Below are 19730 nucleotides of genomic sequence, written 5' to 3' on the forward strand. Positions count from 1 at the left end.
TTTCCTACCAACTCTGTGAAAATGTTTCAAAAGTAGAGGCACTAGTGAGAAAACAGTGCTTCATGCAAACACCACAAAACTAACGTAAGTAGAAGAGAGAGTGGAGTGTCCAACTTGTCTACATTACACAGTATTCCATTTGGTGTCAACAGATTTTGCTTGAATTAGCTTAAGTATGTACAGTGATTTGTCACAGTGGGGACACAGAACAAGAGCTAAAAAGTTCAGAAATAATAGCATTAAAGAGTAACTGTAACAGCAAAGAACTTCCACATGAAAAAATGGAGGAAGGACTACTGTAGCTGTTGGGAAAGCTACCTGAGTTAAAGGCAAGGTTACTACTGCGGAGGATAAGGATAGAGGATAAGGATCGTCTCCCAGAGAGTAAGCTGCTTCCAGTTATTCTTCAATCCTTTAATGAAAGGAAAATCAAAAATCATTTTGCTCATCTCAGCTGCAATACCTACCGGTGCCTGTTCTGTAAAGTGCAGTAAAGTCATATCCAGTGCCACTGTGTTTTAAGCACATTTCTGAAAGCCTGCTACAAACCCTCACTTTTTACAACACTGCCTTTCCATTCAAGCCAGCAGGACTTCAGTTCCAACACTTATTTTTAAATGCCTTATCTCATCTTTAAGATGTCAGCATTATATAACTTCCTGAATGCTTATTCCACACAAACAAGTTTGAGTAGAGCTCTTAGATGCCAGGTATAGTTGGGACTGGACAGCACAGCAGATCTGTTAACACAAAACCCAGCCTTAAGCATATGCTTTTGACTGCTGTGTATTTCAGAAGTGTGGCTGTACCAGTGCGGAACAGCATCAGGACAGCAAATTCCCTGCTGGACAAAGGACCTGGACACTCAAGACAATCCCTTTAATTCTTGAAGACGAGCTGAGCTTACTATGTAGAATTTAGAGTTACTGGTGTTTGGGAACATTTTATTTTGTACATGACAAGATTTTACACCAAGTCAGTTAAATAATACAAATTTACATTCATGAGGAATGTTTTAGAAAAGTCAACTTAAAAAATCTCCTCTGCCCTTAACCCCCATACCATCCCTCAACCTTTTACAGTGGAAAAAAACAAAATCTAATTCACATCCCTTCCTAGCCCCCCAATGCAGGATGGTAGGCAAGTGCAGTTTACAGTTCATCTTTCACATCTGTGGATTCCTGTGGAGACAAACAGAGAATCAGAACATTGCTTTTACAAAGTGCAAAAAGTTAGTCTGCCAGTTCATCTGAAATAGCTCTGTTGATACTTCCCAAAGCACTAACAGAAGTGATGTAACTTTTGAAGAGACAAAGAAAACAAAACTTCTCAGTCTATTCAGATTTAGTTTACCATCTTTAATACTTTAAGTTACCTTTCAGGCATAGTATTAGTACTGTTAACATCCCATAACTTTGCTCCCTTATTTATTGCTATCACTGCAGGTTATACTACTCTGTAAGTGCAGTAGTGATAGCATCAAAACTAGCGTAATTATCTACGGTCCAGTAAGTATTATTCTTCAGTGTATTCTTAGGTAATCTGACATAATAGTAGGCAAATACACCTCTAAAAGCTTTGTATTTTTATTTTTATTAGTCTCAAAATGTAATGTTACAGGACTCTTCCAAAAGCAGCCTACGCAAGCAGGTCCAGTCAGGACTTCACAGTAACTTAGAAGTTAACATCACTGAGAAACCACAGTACTTGATAGCCAATTTGTTGAGACTATTGCCCACAAGCTGTGGAAATCCAACAGGTAACAGGAAGCTCACAGTTGGGGATTTACTACTACTTTTTGCCTCGGAGCACTCATTACAATATCTTTAGCTTAATTTAGCTCTAAACCCTGAATACACCTAGTTTTTCCTTCTTACAATAAAACTTGATACAGAATAAAGATTTATTTATGCAGTAGTTTTCTTCCCCCTCCAAGAAGGGCTTGGAAAACCTTACACTGACAACTATGGTAACAGAATGCTAAGTGAAGAAATCTGTTGTCAGGAAGCACCAGGTAAAGCTGCACATAGATGTAAGAGAAGAAAGAAGAATCAAACTTGAGACCTTACCTTCTGTGTTTCACTATCTTCAGCATCAGCATCCACCTCTTCTTCATCTTGCTCTGCCTCCTCAGCTGCATCTTCAGGCTCTTCAGGTTCTTCCTCCACCTGTGGGAAGGTCATAAACACTTCACTATGCATTCAAAGCTTTATTTGCTTTGAATGTTTGCTAGTCACAGACTAGCTAAATACAGGCTATGGTACTATCAGACCATAACACGTGCTCCAGGTTACCTGAAAGAAAAACTGGATTCTCTTTTGCACTAATACACTATCATATTTCCCCTGGCAGGATAGCCAGCCTAAGTTCTTGCACAGCACTGTGGGAAGACCTATACCCAACTTAGGAATTTCTCCATTAGTGAAGTGGGCACGTGGGTCTGTCTAGCCCCTAACTTACTCCCACAAAACCACCACTTAAAGACAGCGGTGCTTGAAAAGAGCATAATGGAAAAGCAGAATCCCACGCAACTGCAAAGAGCAGTAGCAGTGAAGAGGATACAAGCACAAAAGGCTCATCAGCTCATCACTTTCGCAACCAGAAAGTTGGACCAGGCTCCTGAGCCCACTGCAGTATAGGAAACTAGGTACCTATGCAAGTCTACCACTGCAGTTACATCTTAATAGATTTAAGATATCTGCTTCTCATCAGCTACAAGTTGTTGGCAACTAACCTTTGCATCCAGGTCAATGTTTAAACTCAAACGAAGCATCCTTTCTATTCTGTCTCCGTACTCCTTGGTGTCTGGTAACATGTATCCTGATCTCAAAGTTGCAGTTTCAAACAATACCACTGCAAGATCTGAAACCGTTTTGTCATCTTCATTTTCCTAATAAGGAAGCACAAAAAACCCACAAACACAGCTGTTAATTAGGCTGCACTGATAGCTTTGCAGTCAGCATTTCACTACTGTTATTAATTTACCTTGACTCGCCTCAGCATGTCTTTGATCAGTGGATGTCTGGGGTTTATTTCAAATGTCTTCTTTTGGCTAGCATAGTAACTGGAAAGAATGGAAGAAATAGAAGTCACATCAGTAAGTTTTGATGGATGGGACCCAGGTACCCTTTTAAACCCAAGAACACTGACTATAACCTTGTTACTGTCAGTATCTCCCCCCCTCCCTCCCTGCTTCACTATCAGTGAGCCTCTAAAAAACACAAGTTACTGTGATAGTTCATCTTATCAGTAGTATTTGCATCTGTCATTTGGTGACATGAGTATTGCTCAGTAAGCAGAGTTTTACCTACCAGGCTTTGAAAAATGACTACTATAGAGGTTGCAACTTATTTATGAATGACCTTAAATTACGGAGGATCAGTTGAACCACATGGAAGCTTCTTGTGCCCACACCAACCAAGGGTTATCAGCTACATTTCACATTTGCTGCTAACTGAAAGCTTACTTTGTAGAGATGTCCTTCCCAGTTTGGTAAGCTTGAGCTTTCATGATTCTTTCCATGTTACCAGACCATCCATACTGACTAGCCACAAGTGCACATGGAGACTGGGTTAAACGTTGAGAGAGCACAGCTTTTTCAATCTGTAGAAAAAAGCCTTGAAATTAGTTCACAGAACTCAAATGGAGTTAAATCAGCTCAAATTTGCTACCACACGGCCACTTCAGTATTCTATGAAAGCTCTAAGGTGACATTCTAACTCACTGCCTTCCTGAAGTAAAGCTCTTAAAACATTTCTTAATCCATAGAAGAACAGACCAAGAAGTTATGGTCAGCTCTACATCCCCAGAATTCGCAAGGCTTTGTATGAACTAGAGCAGCATTTACAAATAAGCATTAAATATTTGTAACCTTGTCCTTCAGAGCTTTGTCCTTCATCCAGTTCAAGAGTGGTTCAAATTCCTTTTCCAAGGCTTCTCGACTCTCCTTAGATTTTTCACTTTCTTCGAACTTAACTCCTTCTTTTGCTACGTTCTGAAACCTCTTGCCATCAAATTCTGGCAGAGCTTGAATACAGTACTCATCTACAGGTTCAGTCAGATAGATCACTTCATAGCCCTTTTTCAGGAGACGTTCAACAAATGGCGATGACTCAGCCTACAATGAGGACAGACCGATACACCAGTTTAATGTTGTTGATACCAGCAGCTGTTGAAAATTGTACTGCTCTTTGATAAATGTTAACACAAGGAAAACTGAACTGCAGTAGTAACAGGACCATAGCTATGTCATGCTTTACAAGACGTACAAGCAGTTCACAACGTTTATTGTACCATAAAACCATAGCAGTAACACTTCTTTCCTTCCCTGCTCACCTACCTCCTTTCTGCTGGCACCTGCCATGAAATATATTTTGTCTTGTTTCTCTTTCATTCTTTCCACATACTGGTCAAGGCTTGTAAGGTTACTTTCATGATGAGAAGACTGGAAGCGAAGAAGTTTAGCCAGTCGCGTACGATTGGAGTGATCCTCAATAACTCCAAGCTTGACATTAGTACCAAACTCTTTCCAGAATGTGTCATTGTATTTTTCTTCTGCAATTTTCTTGATCATATCAAGAGTTTTACGAACAAGTTTCTTTCTGATCACCTAGAAAAAGCAGTAATACAAAGTTTCATCTGCACATTGCTGTAAGATCCTTCAATTCAGCCTCACTGCAAAGAATGGGTTCTGGACACTGAAGTGTTCTGACTTAAAGTAAACAAAAGTGGTCTGAAAACAGCAGTGCTTTGGTTACCAATACTTTACTTTCACACTCCTAACAATGTTTAAAACAGTTAAATCAAGCCATTTATCATCTAAATCTTGCTTCATCTACTTACTCACTTTGAATGTGCCCCCGATTAAAAATTTAAGACCAACTGTCTTACCTTTAACAATTTATGCTGCTGAAGTGTTTCACGAGATACATTCAAAGGAAGATCATCAGAATCCACCTAATTGAAGAAATTTTGTAAGTATTTCCAAATGCTGCTAGCTATAAAGATTAAGTCTTACTTACATTTTTCTTTTTTTTTTTTTTTAATACTTACAACACCTTTAACAAAGTTAAGATATTTGGGCATCATGTCGTGGAAGTCATCAGTGATGAACACTCTTCGAACATACAGCTGAATTACAAAAAGAACAATGATCAGGTTATAGATTTTTAAACAGAGAACTACAGCAATAATCACTTGCTCATCTTACCTTAATGAAATCACTTTTTTTAGATCCATATTCATCAAACAAGCCACGTGGAGCAGAATTAGGAACAAACAAGATAGATTTGAAAGTTACTTCCCCTTCAGCAGTGAAGTGGATGTAAGCCATTGGATCATCATGTTCCTGTGAAGTGAAGTTTTCTTTAAGTCTATGTTGGGTAAGTATTGGTAAGTCAGTTCTTCTATTTATAACATGAATTTGCAAGTTATTACATAATTAAACTATCTAACCATGCTTTATGGAACCAAAAGTTCCAGATTCATTCCAGATTCTACTGAGTTACTCACACAGAAGTTATCTTCTAAGAACTACAAGATGCTTTCCTTTTTTTAAAGCCAAGCAAGGTGATTCTGATGCACAGTAAGGTACCCTGAAGTCACGTTACACTGTGTTTACAAGTAAAGACAATATTGTTTCTACAAAGCCCCATTCCCTTCATTCTTCTATCGTGTACAACACAAACATAGCCACTCTTAAACTACATGAAATTTCCCTGTCAGTTATTTAAATTCATCAGTAAGCTTCGCAGGAGCTCAAACACATTGCCTCCCTACCTAGGCCACCTGCCAGTTGGGTGGCATTATCTTCTCTCTGGAAGGGAGAGCAGCTCCTAGCTGAGATGCTACACCTCAGAGAAAACCTGCAGTTCAGTCCACCTACTGACAGCAATTCATTCTTCAGAATGAAGCACTCAGTGCTGCTTACACAGCAAGAAATACTACAGCAAGCCTACTGCTTTGGAACAATTTTGAAGCTTACAGCTTACCTTGGAAAAGGTTTTGTAAAAAGCTTTGTATTCATCCTCTTCAACTTCTTTAGACGGTCTCTGCCAGATTGGTTTTATGTCATTCATGAGCTCCCAATCCCAGACAGTCTTTTCAACCTAGGTATGTAAACACAGGAATAAAGACACGTTCTTTAATTCAGGTTTTGAGTCAATTAAAGAAACTCCACTGAGCCTGAAGTCCTAAAATATCATTAGAGAAGTTACATATTTCTAATCTAGAAACTAAATTAGACAGTGGCCTGGATAACGTCACTCAAGCATATGTATTAGCAATAAACACATGGCAAAAAAAAGTCCACGCTTCAGTGTACCTTGTGCACATTTCACATTCACTCAAGTGTTGTGATTACTCTTCTTCTGCCAGTCTGAAAAAAGCTTCCTAGCAAAGACTATGTTCAATTTAAACCAGTCAGTGGCAGTTTACTTAATCCAGCATCACTTTGAGAAGTTCACTGTGTAAACCTTAAGCCTGTAGTAAGCTCGCGGGGCTCCCTGCCTGTAGTAAGCTTGCGGGGCTCCCTGCCTCAAAAGGCTATGGTTAGACATTCACCTTATTTCAACCACATCTTATTTACCATCTTACAAGGTGTCTAACTCCAGTTGTTGAATGGGACTGTTTGAAAACACCTCTAGACGACAATGAAAATCGCTGAAGTACTGACATGACTTAAAAGACCTCATCTAGTCTGAAAAAGCTTACCTTCTTCGTTTTTGGTTTCTTTTCCTCCTCCTCTTCTTCAACTGCAGCTTCATCATCATCTGCTTCTTCTTTCTCCTTTGCTTCCTCTTCTTCTATAGGTTCTTCAACAGTCTCTGTCTAAGTAGACAATCCAAAGTGGTGTTTAGACTACTTACTAGAAGTACCTGCTAGGTAACTATTCTCTCAAATGGCCTAAGTCACCCAAGTTAAAATAGTGCTGAGAGATTGACTGCCTGTTGCAAGCATTTCCCCACAGATAGGTAGATACGTTTTTTCAGTCACATTTTTTATGACCGCATGCTATCCTTTGCTACTCTGGGAGGCCACTGTACTCAAATTGTAAGATCTTCATAGCTTTACATTTTACCTTTAACAAAACACCAACTTTAATCAGACTAGGTGATGTCAAGTTAGTGCTACACCAAGAAAACGTTGCAAGAACAATCCTTGAAGTTCAAATGCTGTCTAATATTGAGAAGGACACCTAACCATGCTTAAGAGCTTACCAAAGCTTCCAGATACCAATCGAAGCATGTGAAATAAAGACTGTTTCCTAATATTTTGCAGTTTTGCTTCTTTGGGTAAAAAAAATTGAGTTGTTAAAACCAAGTTCCTTCAAAGTTTGTGATCTTAGCACAAGTTCATGCCTTGAGTAGTAAGTAGCTAGCAAAACACTAGCCAGTTCTTCCTTTCCACTGAATCTAAGTAGCCAAAACCAGTAAAAGTTTAGAAAGTTAGACTAGTAAAAATTCTATACTATGCCCTGCTTCTTGAAATATCTGGCCCTTGAAAGACCATGAGCTATGAAATACAGCTCAGTGTACAATGCTCTGTTAGATACACTTACCTTGCTGCTCCACACATATATGGGGAAGTTTATGAATTGTGAGTATTTCTTAACGAGGTTTTTAACAGTATCCAACTCAAGATAATCAGATGCTTCTTCCTTCAAGACAAGGCTAAAAGAAAATACAAGAGTAAGTGTTGGACTAGTAGTTTAAAATACTTTTACTGGAGGAGACTCATCTTTCCACTGCTGCAGCTTTAGGGACCCAGAATTATTCAACTGCAGCTCAACTAGCAAATGCTCAGGTATCTCTTCAAAAACACAATCTCTATTAAAACTACTTAAAACATACGGAAAACCACTTTTTTTTTTTAAACAATTGGGGGCATAACACAACATCTGTAAATCTAAACAAAAACCTCTAATCAACAGTGATCAGGACACCTTGATGCACTGTGACTTCATTTGGACCCAGAGGGCCCAGACAAACATTTTCCTGCCAATGAATGTCATTGTCATGCCAATGCCCTACCTCTCAGTAGTGAAAAGTTCTGAGAAACGACTGAAGGGCTCCTCTAAGCCCAGATCAAAGAAATTTATGTGCACATGAAAGTGGAAAAAAATAGGGTTGTCAAACTACATCTAACTTCAAAGTCACATCAGGCCAGTCTGACTGGTGTATTAACAATCACCTGTTTCCAAGAGAAGGCTCTACAACCCTGTAGACATTTTGTTGTACCACAACTGCATCGAGAAACCGATTAAATCTACAGGCTGATGAAGCCTGAAATTGCTTGCCAACAGTTAGTTGTCAGTATGCTCATTGTTTTTTCATTCATCTCACAGAATAAAGAACTGTATTACTACATTACCAGTCCACATTCTGCATACAGTTAATAGTTTGGACGTTTCTATTAAACTGAAAACATCCATACTTCAAGAATCAAACACTACATGTAGTCGCAATGCCAAAGTCATCCACATATTCCAGTGAAAAAGATTTCTCTACAAACCATTTATTTTTTCCAAGGAAACTTAGTACTTACGTTATGGTTGTGCCGCGTCCTAAAGTGTTTCCTCTTGGGTCATCAATCACAGAGAATTCATTTGAATCTGACTCCCAAATGTGCTGAGTATCATTGTTGTGTTTTGATGTGACAATAACTCTGTCTGCTACTAAGAAAGCAGAATAAAAGCCAACACCAAACTGGCCAATTAACTCAGATGTTGACTGGCTATCATCCTGCATTTCAGTCATCTTGTTTAAGAATTCACTTGTACCAGACTTGGCAATGGTACCCAGGTTTTTAATCAACTCCTCTTTTGTCATGCCAATACCCGTATCGGTAACATGAAGCATGTTCTTCTCTTTGTCACACTAAAAAAAAAAGAAGATTAAGTTTGACTTTATTTTAAATCTCACTACCTAATACACTTATCATGGAAGAGTGTTAAGGAGACTCGGTCCTAACGTAGTCTTAATTTGTATTTGCATCAGTATTGGGCAATAAATTGAATAACATAATGATGCACTGTCTTCTTACACTCCTGCCACTGCTCTTCAGTAAGAGACAACGTATCTAGCATTTCTTACCTTGATTTTCACAGTGAGCTCCTCATTACCAGCAAGAGCATTTTCATCAGTCAAGGATATTAACCGTATCTTATCTAAAGCATCCGAAGCATTTGAAATAAGTTCTCTCAGGAAAATCTGAAACAGAATCCAGCTGTCAGGAATTCAAGAATACAGATGAACAGTTCTAGCATGTTCTACTGACACAGGTACTAACCTCTTTATTTTTATATAAAGAATTGATGATAAGTTTCATCATTCTATTAACTTCTGCTTGAAATGCAAATTTTTCAGATTTTTCTCTGATTTCTTTGATCTGGGATGCATTTAGGCCATCCAGCTGGATAGCTTCTTCCTCTCTGTAAGGATAATGAAAAACAGTCAAATAACCTTGCCTACGTAATGTTTCCACTAATTATCTAGCAACCACAGCAATGGTTTAATTAGAGAAACAGTAACTTTTAACCACCGACACTGATAGCGCAAATGTGGTGATCAAATGAGATTTGCGAGACTTGATATCATCAAGTGCATAGCCACAATCTAAAATGCAAGTGAAAATCCATGATTGCAAGTAAGACTACTTTATTATGAAGTTGAGGGAAAAACAGAGGTGTATTACAACTACTGCAATGCTCAACGTGAGGTATATTTCAAAGGATTTGAAGCAATTCATCAGTGTAGAGCTATTCAACCAGTGGGCACTAACCTGCACCATTTACCACATGCAGTTATGTGCAAGAATAAGTCCAATTTATTTATTGCTTCTTACAGAACTGACGATACTGGACAAAAAGAAATTAAATACTTCTGATTCCAAGTTCTCAGTCTCACCTCTATATAAAAGGCAACAATCTTCTTTTGATATATTTTATTCGTAACATCTGACTAGGTTTCTTTTTGCACGTTACGCCCCCACACCCCAACCTCTGCCAGTTTAAGCATTACTGATACTAAAATTGATTTTTTGAAATCAAGAGAACCTCCTGATGCTTTAAAAGCTGCTTCCCCAACACCCCACCTACTAACCTCTGAACAACTTCATCGTCAGTCCGGGACCCTTCCCTGCTTTTACCCAAATCATCCTCCACGGTTGCATCCACATCCACCTCCTCAGCGCTAACGGACGCTAGACAGAACGAGACAGGCAGCAAGCTGAGCCCCCCCGGTGTGTCTCTACCCAAATTGTCGGCTCCCCGCCCCCCCCGCCCCCAAAGCCTTGCCCCCCCAACCTCCCACACGCCCCCCGTCCACCTCCTGGGGTGGAATAAAGCCCAGAAACGAAGGGAGGAGCCCCCCATCCCCCGGGAGCGAGCCCAGCACCGCTCTCCCCTCGCTTCTCACCGAGCGGATACCCCCAGCCGCCCCCCACGCCCCCTCCCCTCAGCCTCCGCCGCCAGAAGGTTCCAGAAGGCGGCCGGCGGGGAGTGTGTGGGGAGCACTCACCGGCCAGCAGAAGCGCGCAGGCCAGAGCGAGCGCCCAGGCCGACCTCATGGCGACGCGGGCCGCGGTGGCAGAGAAGAGCACGGCCCTGCCCTACCGGTCCCTCACGTAACCGGCCCCGCCGCCGCCGATCCCGCTGGCGCAGCCGCGGCCGCGGCCCTCCCCCTCCGCCTTATCAACGGCGCCCCTCCGCAGCGCGAGGGGGGCTCCCGGCGGCCGGCCAATCGCGGCGCCCCACGCCAAACACGCGGCCAATGGCGAGCCGGCGGGGGCGGGGCGCGGAGCCGAGGCCGCCAATCCCGGCTTTCCATGTGCGGTTTCCTGCGGACGGAGCGTGGCCGGCGCCGGTTGGCCGGCCGCAACGCCGCCCGGCCAATCGTTTGGGCGGAGGGGCTTAAGGGGCGCGGCCGGCGGCTCTTTTTCGACCAATCAGGCGTCGATGCTTGGCGCCCGGGCCGCGTGAGGCGCGTCCGCGTCCGGCAGCGGTGCGGCCGGTCCCCGCGTGGGCAGCCCGGCCCCGACGGCTTCCGGGGCCACCCGGGATGTTTACCGGGGACACGGTTGCCACGGCAACGGGCGCTTCCGGTCGTGGCGGTGCCGGAGGGCCTCTCCCGTCAGCCCCGAGGGCCTCCTCTTCCGCCCCCTGCTGCTGGCCGGTGCGCGTGCGCGGTTGCGCCGCGCGGCATGCTGGAAGTTGTAGTCCTAGGTGGGGAGGGGGGAGGAGGGCGCCCCCTGGCGGCGCAGCGCGGGGCGGGCCGCCATTACGGGGCCCTGCGCCGGGCGTGTGATGGCCTCGGCTCCCCCTCCTGCCTCACGCGGCCTTGAGGGGACAGTGTTCGTGGGGGTCACGGAGCCCTAAAGTCACTGAGAAAACAAAAAACAAACAAAAACAAAAACAAACAAACAAAATAAAAACTTGTAAAAGACCTTCATGATCCTTCTGTCCAACTGCCCACCCACCACCACAAACCAACCGCTGATCCGTGTCCCTAAGCACCACATCCACACGTCTCCTCAATATCCCCAGGGTTGGCAACTCCACCGCCTCCATGGCAGCCTGTTCCGATCCCTGACCACCCTTTCCGTGAAAAAATTCCTCCCAATACCCAATTTAAACCTCCCTGGTACAAAAAGCAAGCTGCAATAAAACTAGCTGGGCGCTTAGCGGGTCCCCGTGTTTTCTAGCTTTCTAGTGCTCATCATGGCAACCATCCTCCAGAGGGCTTATTCTGACTCCTCAGTCTGCCCTTGGGGCTGTTGTTTATTTATAATGTCCCGCCTCGCCAGGGTTGCCAGGTTATCCTGTTTGCCCTGGCTCCAGAAAATCACGTCTGAAAATTACATGCAGTTTTCCAAGTGGCCATGGTGATGAGTGTGGTTGGAAGAAGGATGTCATTGTCAGCTCGAGGCCGAGGGCGCTGGTTCCCTTCCTGCCTGGGGATCCCTGCCCGCTGCAGTGCTGGTGGTGCCCGCCTCAGCTGCCGCCACAGGTGGCTGACGTGGGGGGATCCACGAGCATGCACATACCTGGCTCCTGCAGTGACAATGACAGAGAATTTAATGTGAAAATCAGCTAGAGTTTGTGAATTTGAGTAAAAGTAGGCCCCATGTTCAGAAGGCTGGATATTCCCATCCCTGACAGCTGACAAGTGATCAAACCTAATGCACCTATATTTGCATGTTAATAAGATACTTGAAGTGTCAAAGCCTCACTTTGCTTTCCTGAGAAAGTTACTCTGCCAAAATGTATGTCAGAATGACTATGAAAATATGTCTAGGAGGGTTCAGTGTCAGGATTATATGTAAAAATCTGACAGGTTTTCATGAAGGCCTATTTGAACTCAGAGAATTATTTTACAAATGCTTAATTGGAAGTACAGTTTTGTCACTCTCAAACAGACAAAGTTTGTCTTTTCTAAAACTCACGTATAAGCAGTTTCAGGATTTGATTTCCTAATAATATGTATATTCCTAGAGGGAGGTATGTTGCTCAATGACTGCATAGGCATTTAATGTCCATGCATATTTGCAGAGTAAACTTATCTCCAACCTGTAGAACTCTTGCCTTAACATGTTTTGTGACAGTTTTGTTATAGTAGTTATTTTCTTGGCAGTGGGAAAATGTAATGCTTCATTGCAATCTTTTTGAACTTTGGCAGCTGGAGTAGCAGAAATGCAAACCAATTCTGTTGTTGACTATGCTAAACCAACAGAGATTTTAGATTAAGTTTGTTGAAATCCAAATCTCGTTGATTACTTTACGCTTATTATTATACAGTGTAGATTTTTTTTTAATCTCTTTTTACTTTTTGAAAGAGACATGAAATCTGATAAATCTCTGTTTCTGTTCTATGCTTCAAATTTAGAGGTCAAGACTAGCCTTGTTTGCTGCAGATAGATTACACGGTTTGCCTTCCTTAAAGCCCAGTTGTATTACCCAGCACAAAAGTGATAGGTAAGAATGAGGCAGCTGCGTACTTACACTCTCTCAAAGAAAGTTTCGCCTCTTTACAAGGAGGTTGGCAATTGAAGAAAATAACTTTGATTGAATATTAAACTCCTAAAAATTGTTTATTGTAGCTATTTTAAAGCTAAGAACATATCATAAAGTATTGCTGTGAATGTTTTAAGCAAATCTCAGAATTTCCACTTAAATTTATTTAATTCATTCTTAATTTTTGCTTAAGAAAAATCAAAGGAGTTTTAAAAATCTTAGTTGCGCTGACTACTGCTGATATTCAAAAGAAGTCTGAATACCGCCTTTCAGCTTTTAATACCAAAGTAAAGGTGTAACTGCTAAGAGCTAATAGTGCTTCAGGATGAGAACTTAGCTACATCAAAGGTCCTGTAAAGCAATTCTATACACTTTTGATTGTGTGTATAATGACTGAAAGTGTATTTAGGTGCTGTATTTACTCTTTTAACTAAAAACATGAGGGTATGTGGTGATAAGAGAAACACGGTACAGGTGATGTGTTTTTCTTTGCAAACAGTAGAGCAAACCTCTCCAGTGCTCTGAGTGCAACCTTATCAGCTCACCCACCTGTCCCAGGAAAAGCCTGCTCATTGAAACATGCCACATGATTCCAACTATAAGCTGCAACTAGCAAGAAGTGTTACCTTGCCAGAAATAGCTGTAGAGATAAACTGAGGAGTTCAGATGACCCAACTTTGGTTTAACGAGCTAAATTAGCCAGCTCTCCCTAGGCTCTATCTGTAAAAAAGACACAGTTCTTCTCTCACTGTACTGGCTCTGGTATATGTCAGACTCATTGCTGAGCTGATTAAATTCTCCAGCCCAGCAAAATAGTCTGTAATTAAATCAGCTTATATCAGATCTAGCACGCACCAGATTAGAGCATGGTAAAGAGCAGGAATTTATGGCTAGGAGGTGATATCCCTCTTTTGATGGTGGTGAGCTGAGCCACCACTTTTAGAAGCCTTGTATGTAACTTAATGTAGGACAGACGCGTTCATGTGTGCAAGTATAAGGAAACCATAAAAGAAAACACTGAGTTTGCATTGTAAGCATGTTGCCTCTTTTAATACACAGTAAAACTGAAATCTGTAACTGATGCAACCTCTGCTTCAGGGACTAAATATTGTACATACAAAACAAACTGAAGACATATCCACATATTTAAGATGCTACACAGTTTTGGGGACTAAAGCAAAAAGTATTGCTATTAATTAGCTTTTCAAGCTGATTATTCAGATATTAGAAAATAAGAGTAACTACATACAAGCAAGATTAAAATACTTCTGTCTATAAACATTGACATCTTTACTAAATGCTTATGCAATGAATTATTCTTATCTGCTGTCTTTTTATCAAGAAATTCTGTTGAACAAATTACCATGTTCTGACTTCAGCCTTCTTCTGGTTAGGAGAAATACATCTTTTACCCACTACCTACTTAGTCTCAGAACTATTGATCTCCACCAAAGAGGGCTTTCACCCCTGCTCTAGTTTTAAGAGCACAGAATCCTAACTAAAAGGGTAACTCTTTCCTTCCTGTACAGTGAAAGGCTACTCAACCAAATATTCTACATCTTCATATACAAACATCTTTAGGCCTGTTTCTTTGAATCTTTTCAAACCATGAGCTGTAGTGAGCATCTTCCTTACCCTGGAGGTTGAATTGAAAGGGGAACACTTGTCCTGATAAAACTAACACTGTATGTGTCCATGATGCCAACAAATGCAACAAGAACAGTTCTAGGAAAAGCAGTGTTTTCCCTGAGCTCTGGCAATGGATGATGACGGTGGGCTGCTATCCAAAGAGTTGCTTGCTTGGCTGCAGCAGGGGTCAGAGTCCTGGATCCAGTTAGGCACAAGCCTGCTTTCCACTCCTCTTCCCCACTGAGCATGGCAAAATGCTCTGCAACTATAAAACTTGCTTGTCAATGCACGGCTCACCCTTAATAATGACACTAAATTGGAATGCTGCAGTGACCACACCCTGGCTGAATTTGTGATCTCAAGTAATATGGGCCAGGCAAAAAAGCAAAGTCTTGGCAAAAAAGCAAAAGGACCCTGTACATTAGAGGACCAAACTTCCAGCTCTTTAAAGAATTAGGGGATCAGATCCCCTGTGAATCTGTCTTTAGGGAAAGAGGAACTGATCAGAGCTGGAAGCTCCTTAAGAACACTTTTCTTAGAGCTCAAGAGCTCTCCATCCCTGTGTGTAAGAAATCAAGCAGGGAAGGCAGGCAAACAGGAAGGCTGAGCAAGGGTCTGGTGGTCAAACTGAGGCAAAAGAAGGAAATGCACAGGCAGTGGAAGCAGGGACATGGGGCCTGGGAAGAGTACAGGGATGCCATCTGGATGGGCAGGGATGGGATCAGGAAAGCCAAGGCACAGATGGAACTGAGCTTGGCAAGGGATGCAAAGAATAACAAGAAGGGATTCTACAGGTACATTGGCCAGAAAAGAAAGGCCAAGGAGAGTGTGCTCCCTCTGATAAATGATAAGGGAGAGCTGGTAACAACAGACACGGAGAAGGCTGAGGTACTCAACAAGTTTTTTGCCTCATTCTTCACAGACATTCAGTCTTCCCAGGTCTCTCCAGTTCCTGAACCTCTAGGCAGGGGCTGGGGGAGCAAAATCCCTCCCACTGTAAGCAAAGAGCAGGTTTGAGACCACCTGACGAAACCGAACAAGTACAAGTCTATGGGGCCCGATGCCATTCATCTCAGGGTCCTGAGGGAACTGGCTGATGGAGTTGCCAAGTCACTCTCTATCATATCTAAAACGTCCTGGCAGTCAGATGAAGTCCCTGGTGACTGAAAAAAGGGAAACATCACTCCATTTTTAAGAATGGAGAAAGGAGGACCTACGGAACTACAGACCGGTGAGCCTCACCTCTGTGCCTGGGAAGATCATGGAATGGATCCTCCTGGAACCAATGCCAAGGCACATGCAAGACACGGAGGTGATCCAAGACAGCCAGCAGGGCTTCACCAAGGGCAAATCCTGCCTGACCAATCTGGTGGCCTTCTATGATGGAGTACCTGCATCAGTCAGTAAGAGAAGACCAACCAATGTCAGCTACCTGGACTTCCGTAAGGCTCTTGAAGCAGTCTCATGTGACATACTTATCTAAATTTTAGAGAGGTGGATTTAAAGGGTGGGCTATTTGGTGGATGTTTTGTCTGGATGGCCACAGCCAGAGAGTCGTGGTCAATGGTTCTATGTCAGTCAATGGCTTTATTTCAAGGTGGAGGCCAATGATGAGTGGTGTCCCTCAGGGGTCCATCTTGGGACTGGTGCTGTTTAATATTTTTATCAATGACATAGACAGTGGGATCAAGTGCATCCTCAGCAAGTTTGCAGATGACACCAAGCTGAGTGGTGCAGTTGATACCCCACAAGGAAGGGACACCATCCAGAGGGACCTGGACAAGCTTAAGAAGTGGGTTCAACAAGTCACAGTGCAAGGTGCGGAACCTGGGTTGGGGCAATCCCAGATGTGAGTACAGACTGGGAGAAGAACCCATTGAGAGCAGCCCTGTGCAGAGAGACTTGGGGATTCTGGTGGATGAAATGCTCGACATGAGCCAGCAGTGTGCGCTTGCAGCCCAAAAGGCCAGGTGCATCCTGGGCTGCATCAACAGAGGAGTGGCCAGCAGGTAGAGCGAGGGGATTGTCCCCCTCTGCTCTGCTCTTGTGAGGCTCCACTTGGAGTACTGCATCCAGGTCTGGGACCCCCAGCACCAGAAGGACATGGACCTGTAAGAGTGGGTCCAGAGGAGGGCCACGAAGATGATCAGAGGGCTGGAGCACCTCTCCTATGAAGAAAGGCTGAGAGAGCTGGGGATGTTCAGCCTGGAAAAGAGAAGGCTCCAGAGAGATTTCATTGTGGCCTTTCAGTACTTAAAGTGGACTTATAAAAAAGATGGAGAACAACTTTTTGCTCAGGCAGATAATGATAGGACAAGGGGGAATGGTTTTTAAACTAAAAGAGGGGATATTGAGGTTAGATGTTAGGAAGGAATTCTTCACTCAGAGGGTGGTGAGGCACTGGCACAGGCTGCCCAGAGAAGCTGTGGATGCCCCATCCCTGGAGGTGTTCAAGGCCAGGCTGGATGGGGCCTTGGGCAACCTGAGCGGGTGGGAGATGTCCCTGCCCATGGCCGGGGGGTTGGAATTAGATGGTCTTTAAGGTCCTTTCCAACCCAAGCTGTTCTATGATTGTATGTTATTTAATTGTTATGGTAATATCAGTGCTCTCACTTTACCTATTTTAGTTCTGGTTTCTGGAGAAACAACAGGAAGGAAAAAATAGCACAACATATAAAACAGTATCAGTGCACTCACAGACCAGAACCCGAGGAGCTCTAATATGACACTGTACTTCATTTTATCTAAGGACTTGAGAGACTGTCAGTTTTATCCATTTATTTATTTATTTAATGGTCTCAATATTAATATTGCAACGAATCCTCTTTGTTGACTTAGGAAAAGGCCAATTAATTCTGCAGGGGAACTAGGAGCTTAGTAATGTGAACAGGAACTGTCTGGGCTTTTATTGATTCATTTTCCTCTTGTCCTTATATTTTTGCCTGGGCATCCACAGTTGGCCACTGTTGGAGACAAGAAACTGGGCTGATCTGAGGTGTCCATTCCCGAGTACTACGTATGTTTTATAGATGCTTCATTATCTTGAACATCTTGAAAGCCCAGGGGCTCAAATGCAGTGGGTGTAGAAAACAGTCAGAACCAAATCTGGAAGGAGCCCTGGGCAGCAAAATGCTCAATCAAATTAATCCATCATCATTCATCACAGAAAGTGGAACAACTGCAGTGAAATTTTTCAATTTCCCTGTATGTTTTTAACCTTTTCTTCATGTCCCCACCATTTTTAGATCACCATTCAGAGTGGTGATAGATAGGAAGGTGAATACCCTAAAGCAGAGAATGAATTGAACTGAAGCTTCTTTCATCTTGGATTAATATTTTACTCACTGATTTGCTGGATAAAAGCAGGGTAAGTGCTTGGAATACCAGCTGCCTTTTGAAGCAAGGAAGCACTCTCCACCTTTTTTGAAACTTGATCTACTAAGTATGCTCTGGGCTTCCCTTCTGGACTGAAAAGACGGGGAAGAGGGAGGGAGGTTTGTTTTTGAGAAGGTCAGGAATGAGCTAGGTTCATCACTACTTGATGCAGTAAGTATTTGGCAGTACCAGAGACTTTCAGTGCTCTGGGAACTTCAGAATGAAAACTGAGGTGCTGACAGAGTGTAGGCAGCTTCAAGACCAGGCAGCTGCTGAGGCAGCATGTTGGAAGGAGCAGTTTGGGACTCAGATGTCTGACGAGATGTCTGACGAGGCCTGGAGATAAGTTGTGACATTCTGTGTATTCAAACTTCAGGAATTTCCAGGAGGCCCAAAACATCTTGTGGGAACTTGGTTTGAAATACTTGTTTCAGACACTACAGCTGCAGGAGACATTGTACTCGTACTGCTATGCAAGTCCTGAGTCTGAGGAAAAATTCACCGATGCTAGGCAGGCTGCTAACATGATCAGTATCGGTGTTTAAACATCTAAAAGACTGGGGGCTAACTTGTTCCTTCAGCAAATGTTTTTGGTACAAATGTTTATTTCAACATTAAGACTGTTCATAACATCCTCAAAATCATGTTAGGAAGAGCCCTTCATCTGTATCTTTTGCTGTTTTATATTTTTAGTATTAACCTATTTAAAAAAATGTTAAACACTGACTTAATACTGACTTAAAACTCAGTATCATACTTCCACCATTTTTAATTTTTATTTTTGCTTTGCACCACGTTTGATAAAAGCATTTGTTCTTCAAGTCTCATTTGGCCTTTGGGCTGCTTTATCCCTTTCCTCCTGCCACTGATGACTGCACTGCAGCGGACACTGGTGGTGAAGTCAGTAATCTGTGCCCCCACCCTCCATAACCCTGAGTATTTTTGAACTCTGCAAGGCGTCCCTTGAAGTTTCATGCTCTGCATTCTTGTAGGAGATGAATTGGCAGAAAGGAATGGGTTTTAAGGAGCCTAAGATAAAGGGCAAAAGCTGTGAAGGTGAAGAACTGTAACTAGAAGATCACTGTACAGAGAAAATAACCATGTTTTGATAGCTATATAAACCTCCCAGACTCTTCAGATGCTAAAACCTCTGTGAGTTTCAGTATCACTGGAAATCTGCACCTGCAGTAATGTTTCTGGGGCTAAGAATAAAAAACCTATCAGAGGGAATATTACCTCTCTCAGAAGAGTTAAGGCTTATTCGGAGCTGTAATTACTATTCTCTAGCCGAGGACAGCCTAAGGGTGACCTGGTTCAGCACAAGGGCAGAGCCCAGCACCCACTACCAGGTCCCTTTGCTTCACAGCGGGCGCAGCAGGGTGCTGCATGACTGAGTTTAGGAGGCCAGCTCCAGCTGAGCGTTTAGATTAAAAAGCCATGAAACCATTCCGATCTCCGAGTTCAAGCGCACGCACCTACGCGACGCTGGACCGAAGCTTGAGTATGGGAGGGGTGGGGAAGGATAAGGAGGTCAAATTCTCTGTTTGCCCACCAAACGACCCAAAGCAGCAGGGACTTGGGCTCCATTTGTGGGGCGAGAGCTCGCCCTAGCGGCTCCCGGGCAGCGTTTCCATTCAGTAAGGTGTTTCTGCTACTCGTAGATGTTTTACCACCATGTTTTCCACGGCTTTCTCTTAGCGCTGTATGAATTGCTTAC

The 19730-nt window shown here is 43.0% G+C and overlaps 1 protein-coding gene across 1 annotated transcript; it reads right to left on the reverse strand.

Annotated features, from left to right (window-relative positions):
- Window positions 1-927: 927 nt before the first annotated feature.
- Window positions 928-10771, reverse strand: HSP90B1 (heat shock protein 90 beta family member 1). The gene is made up of 18 exons (XM_035564171.2): window positions 10518-10771; window positions 10101-10200; window positions 9289-9430; window positions 9093-9209; window positions 8545-8876; window positions 7559-7670; window positions 6712-6828; window positions 5991-6107; window positions 5210-5347; window positions 5053-5130; window positions 4891-4956; window positions 4340-4609; window positions 3872-4117; window positions 3467-3603; window positions 2986-3064; window positions 2735-2890; window positions 2070-2168; window positions 928-1181 (listed from the first exon to the last, which is right to left on the reverse strand). The coding sequence occupies exons 1-18, from the start codon at window positions 10564-10566 to the stop codon at window positions 1152-1154; spliced, it is 2385 nt and encodes a 794-aa protein (XP_035420064.1). The 5' UTR covers window positions 10567-10771; the 3' UTR covers window positions 928-1151.
- Between the last annotated feature and the right edge of the window lie 8959 nt (window positions 10772-19730).

Source organism: Cygnus atratus, chromosome 1, assembly GCF_013377495.2.
Source record: "Cygnus atratus isolate AKBS03 ecotype Queensland, Australia chromosome 1, CAtr_DNAZoo_HiC_assembly, whole genome shotgun sequence".
Taxonomy (NCBI): Eukaryota; Metazoa; Chordata; class Aves; order Anseriformes; family Anatidae; genus Cygnus; species Cygnus atratus.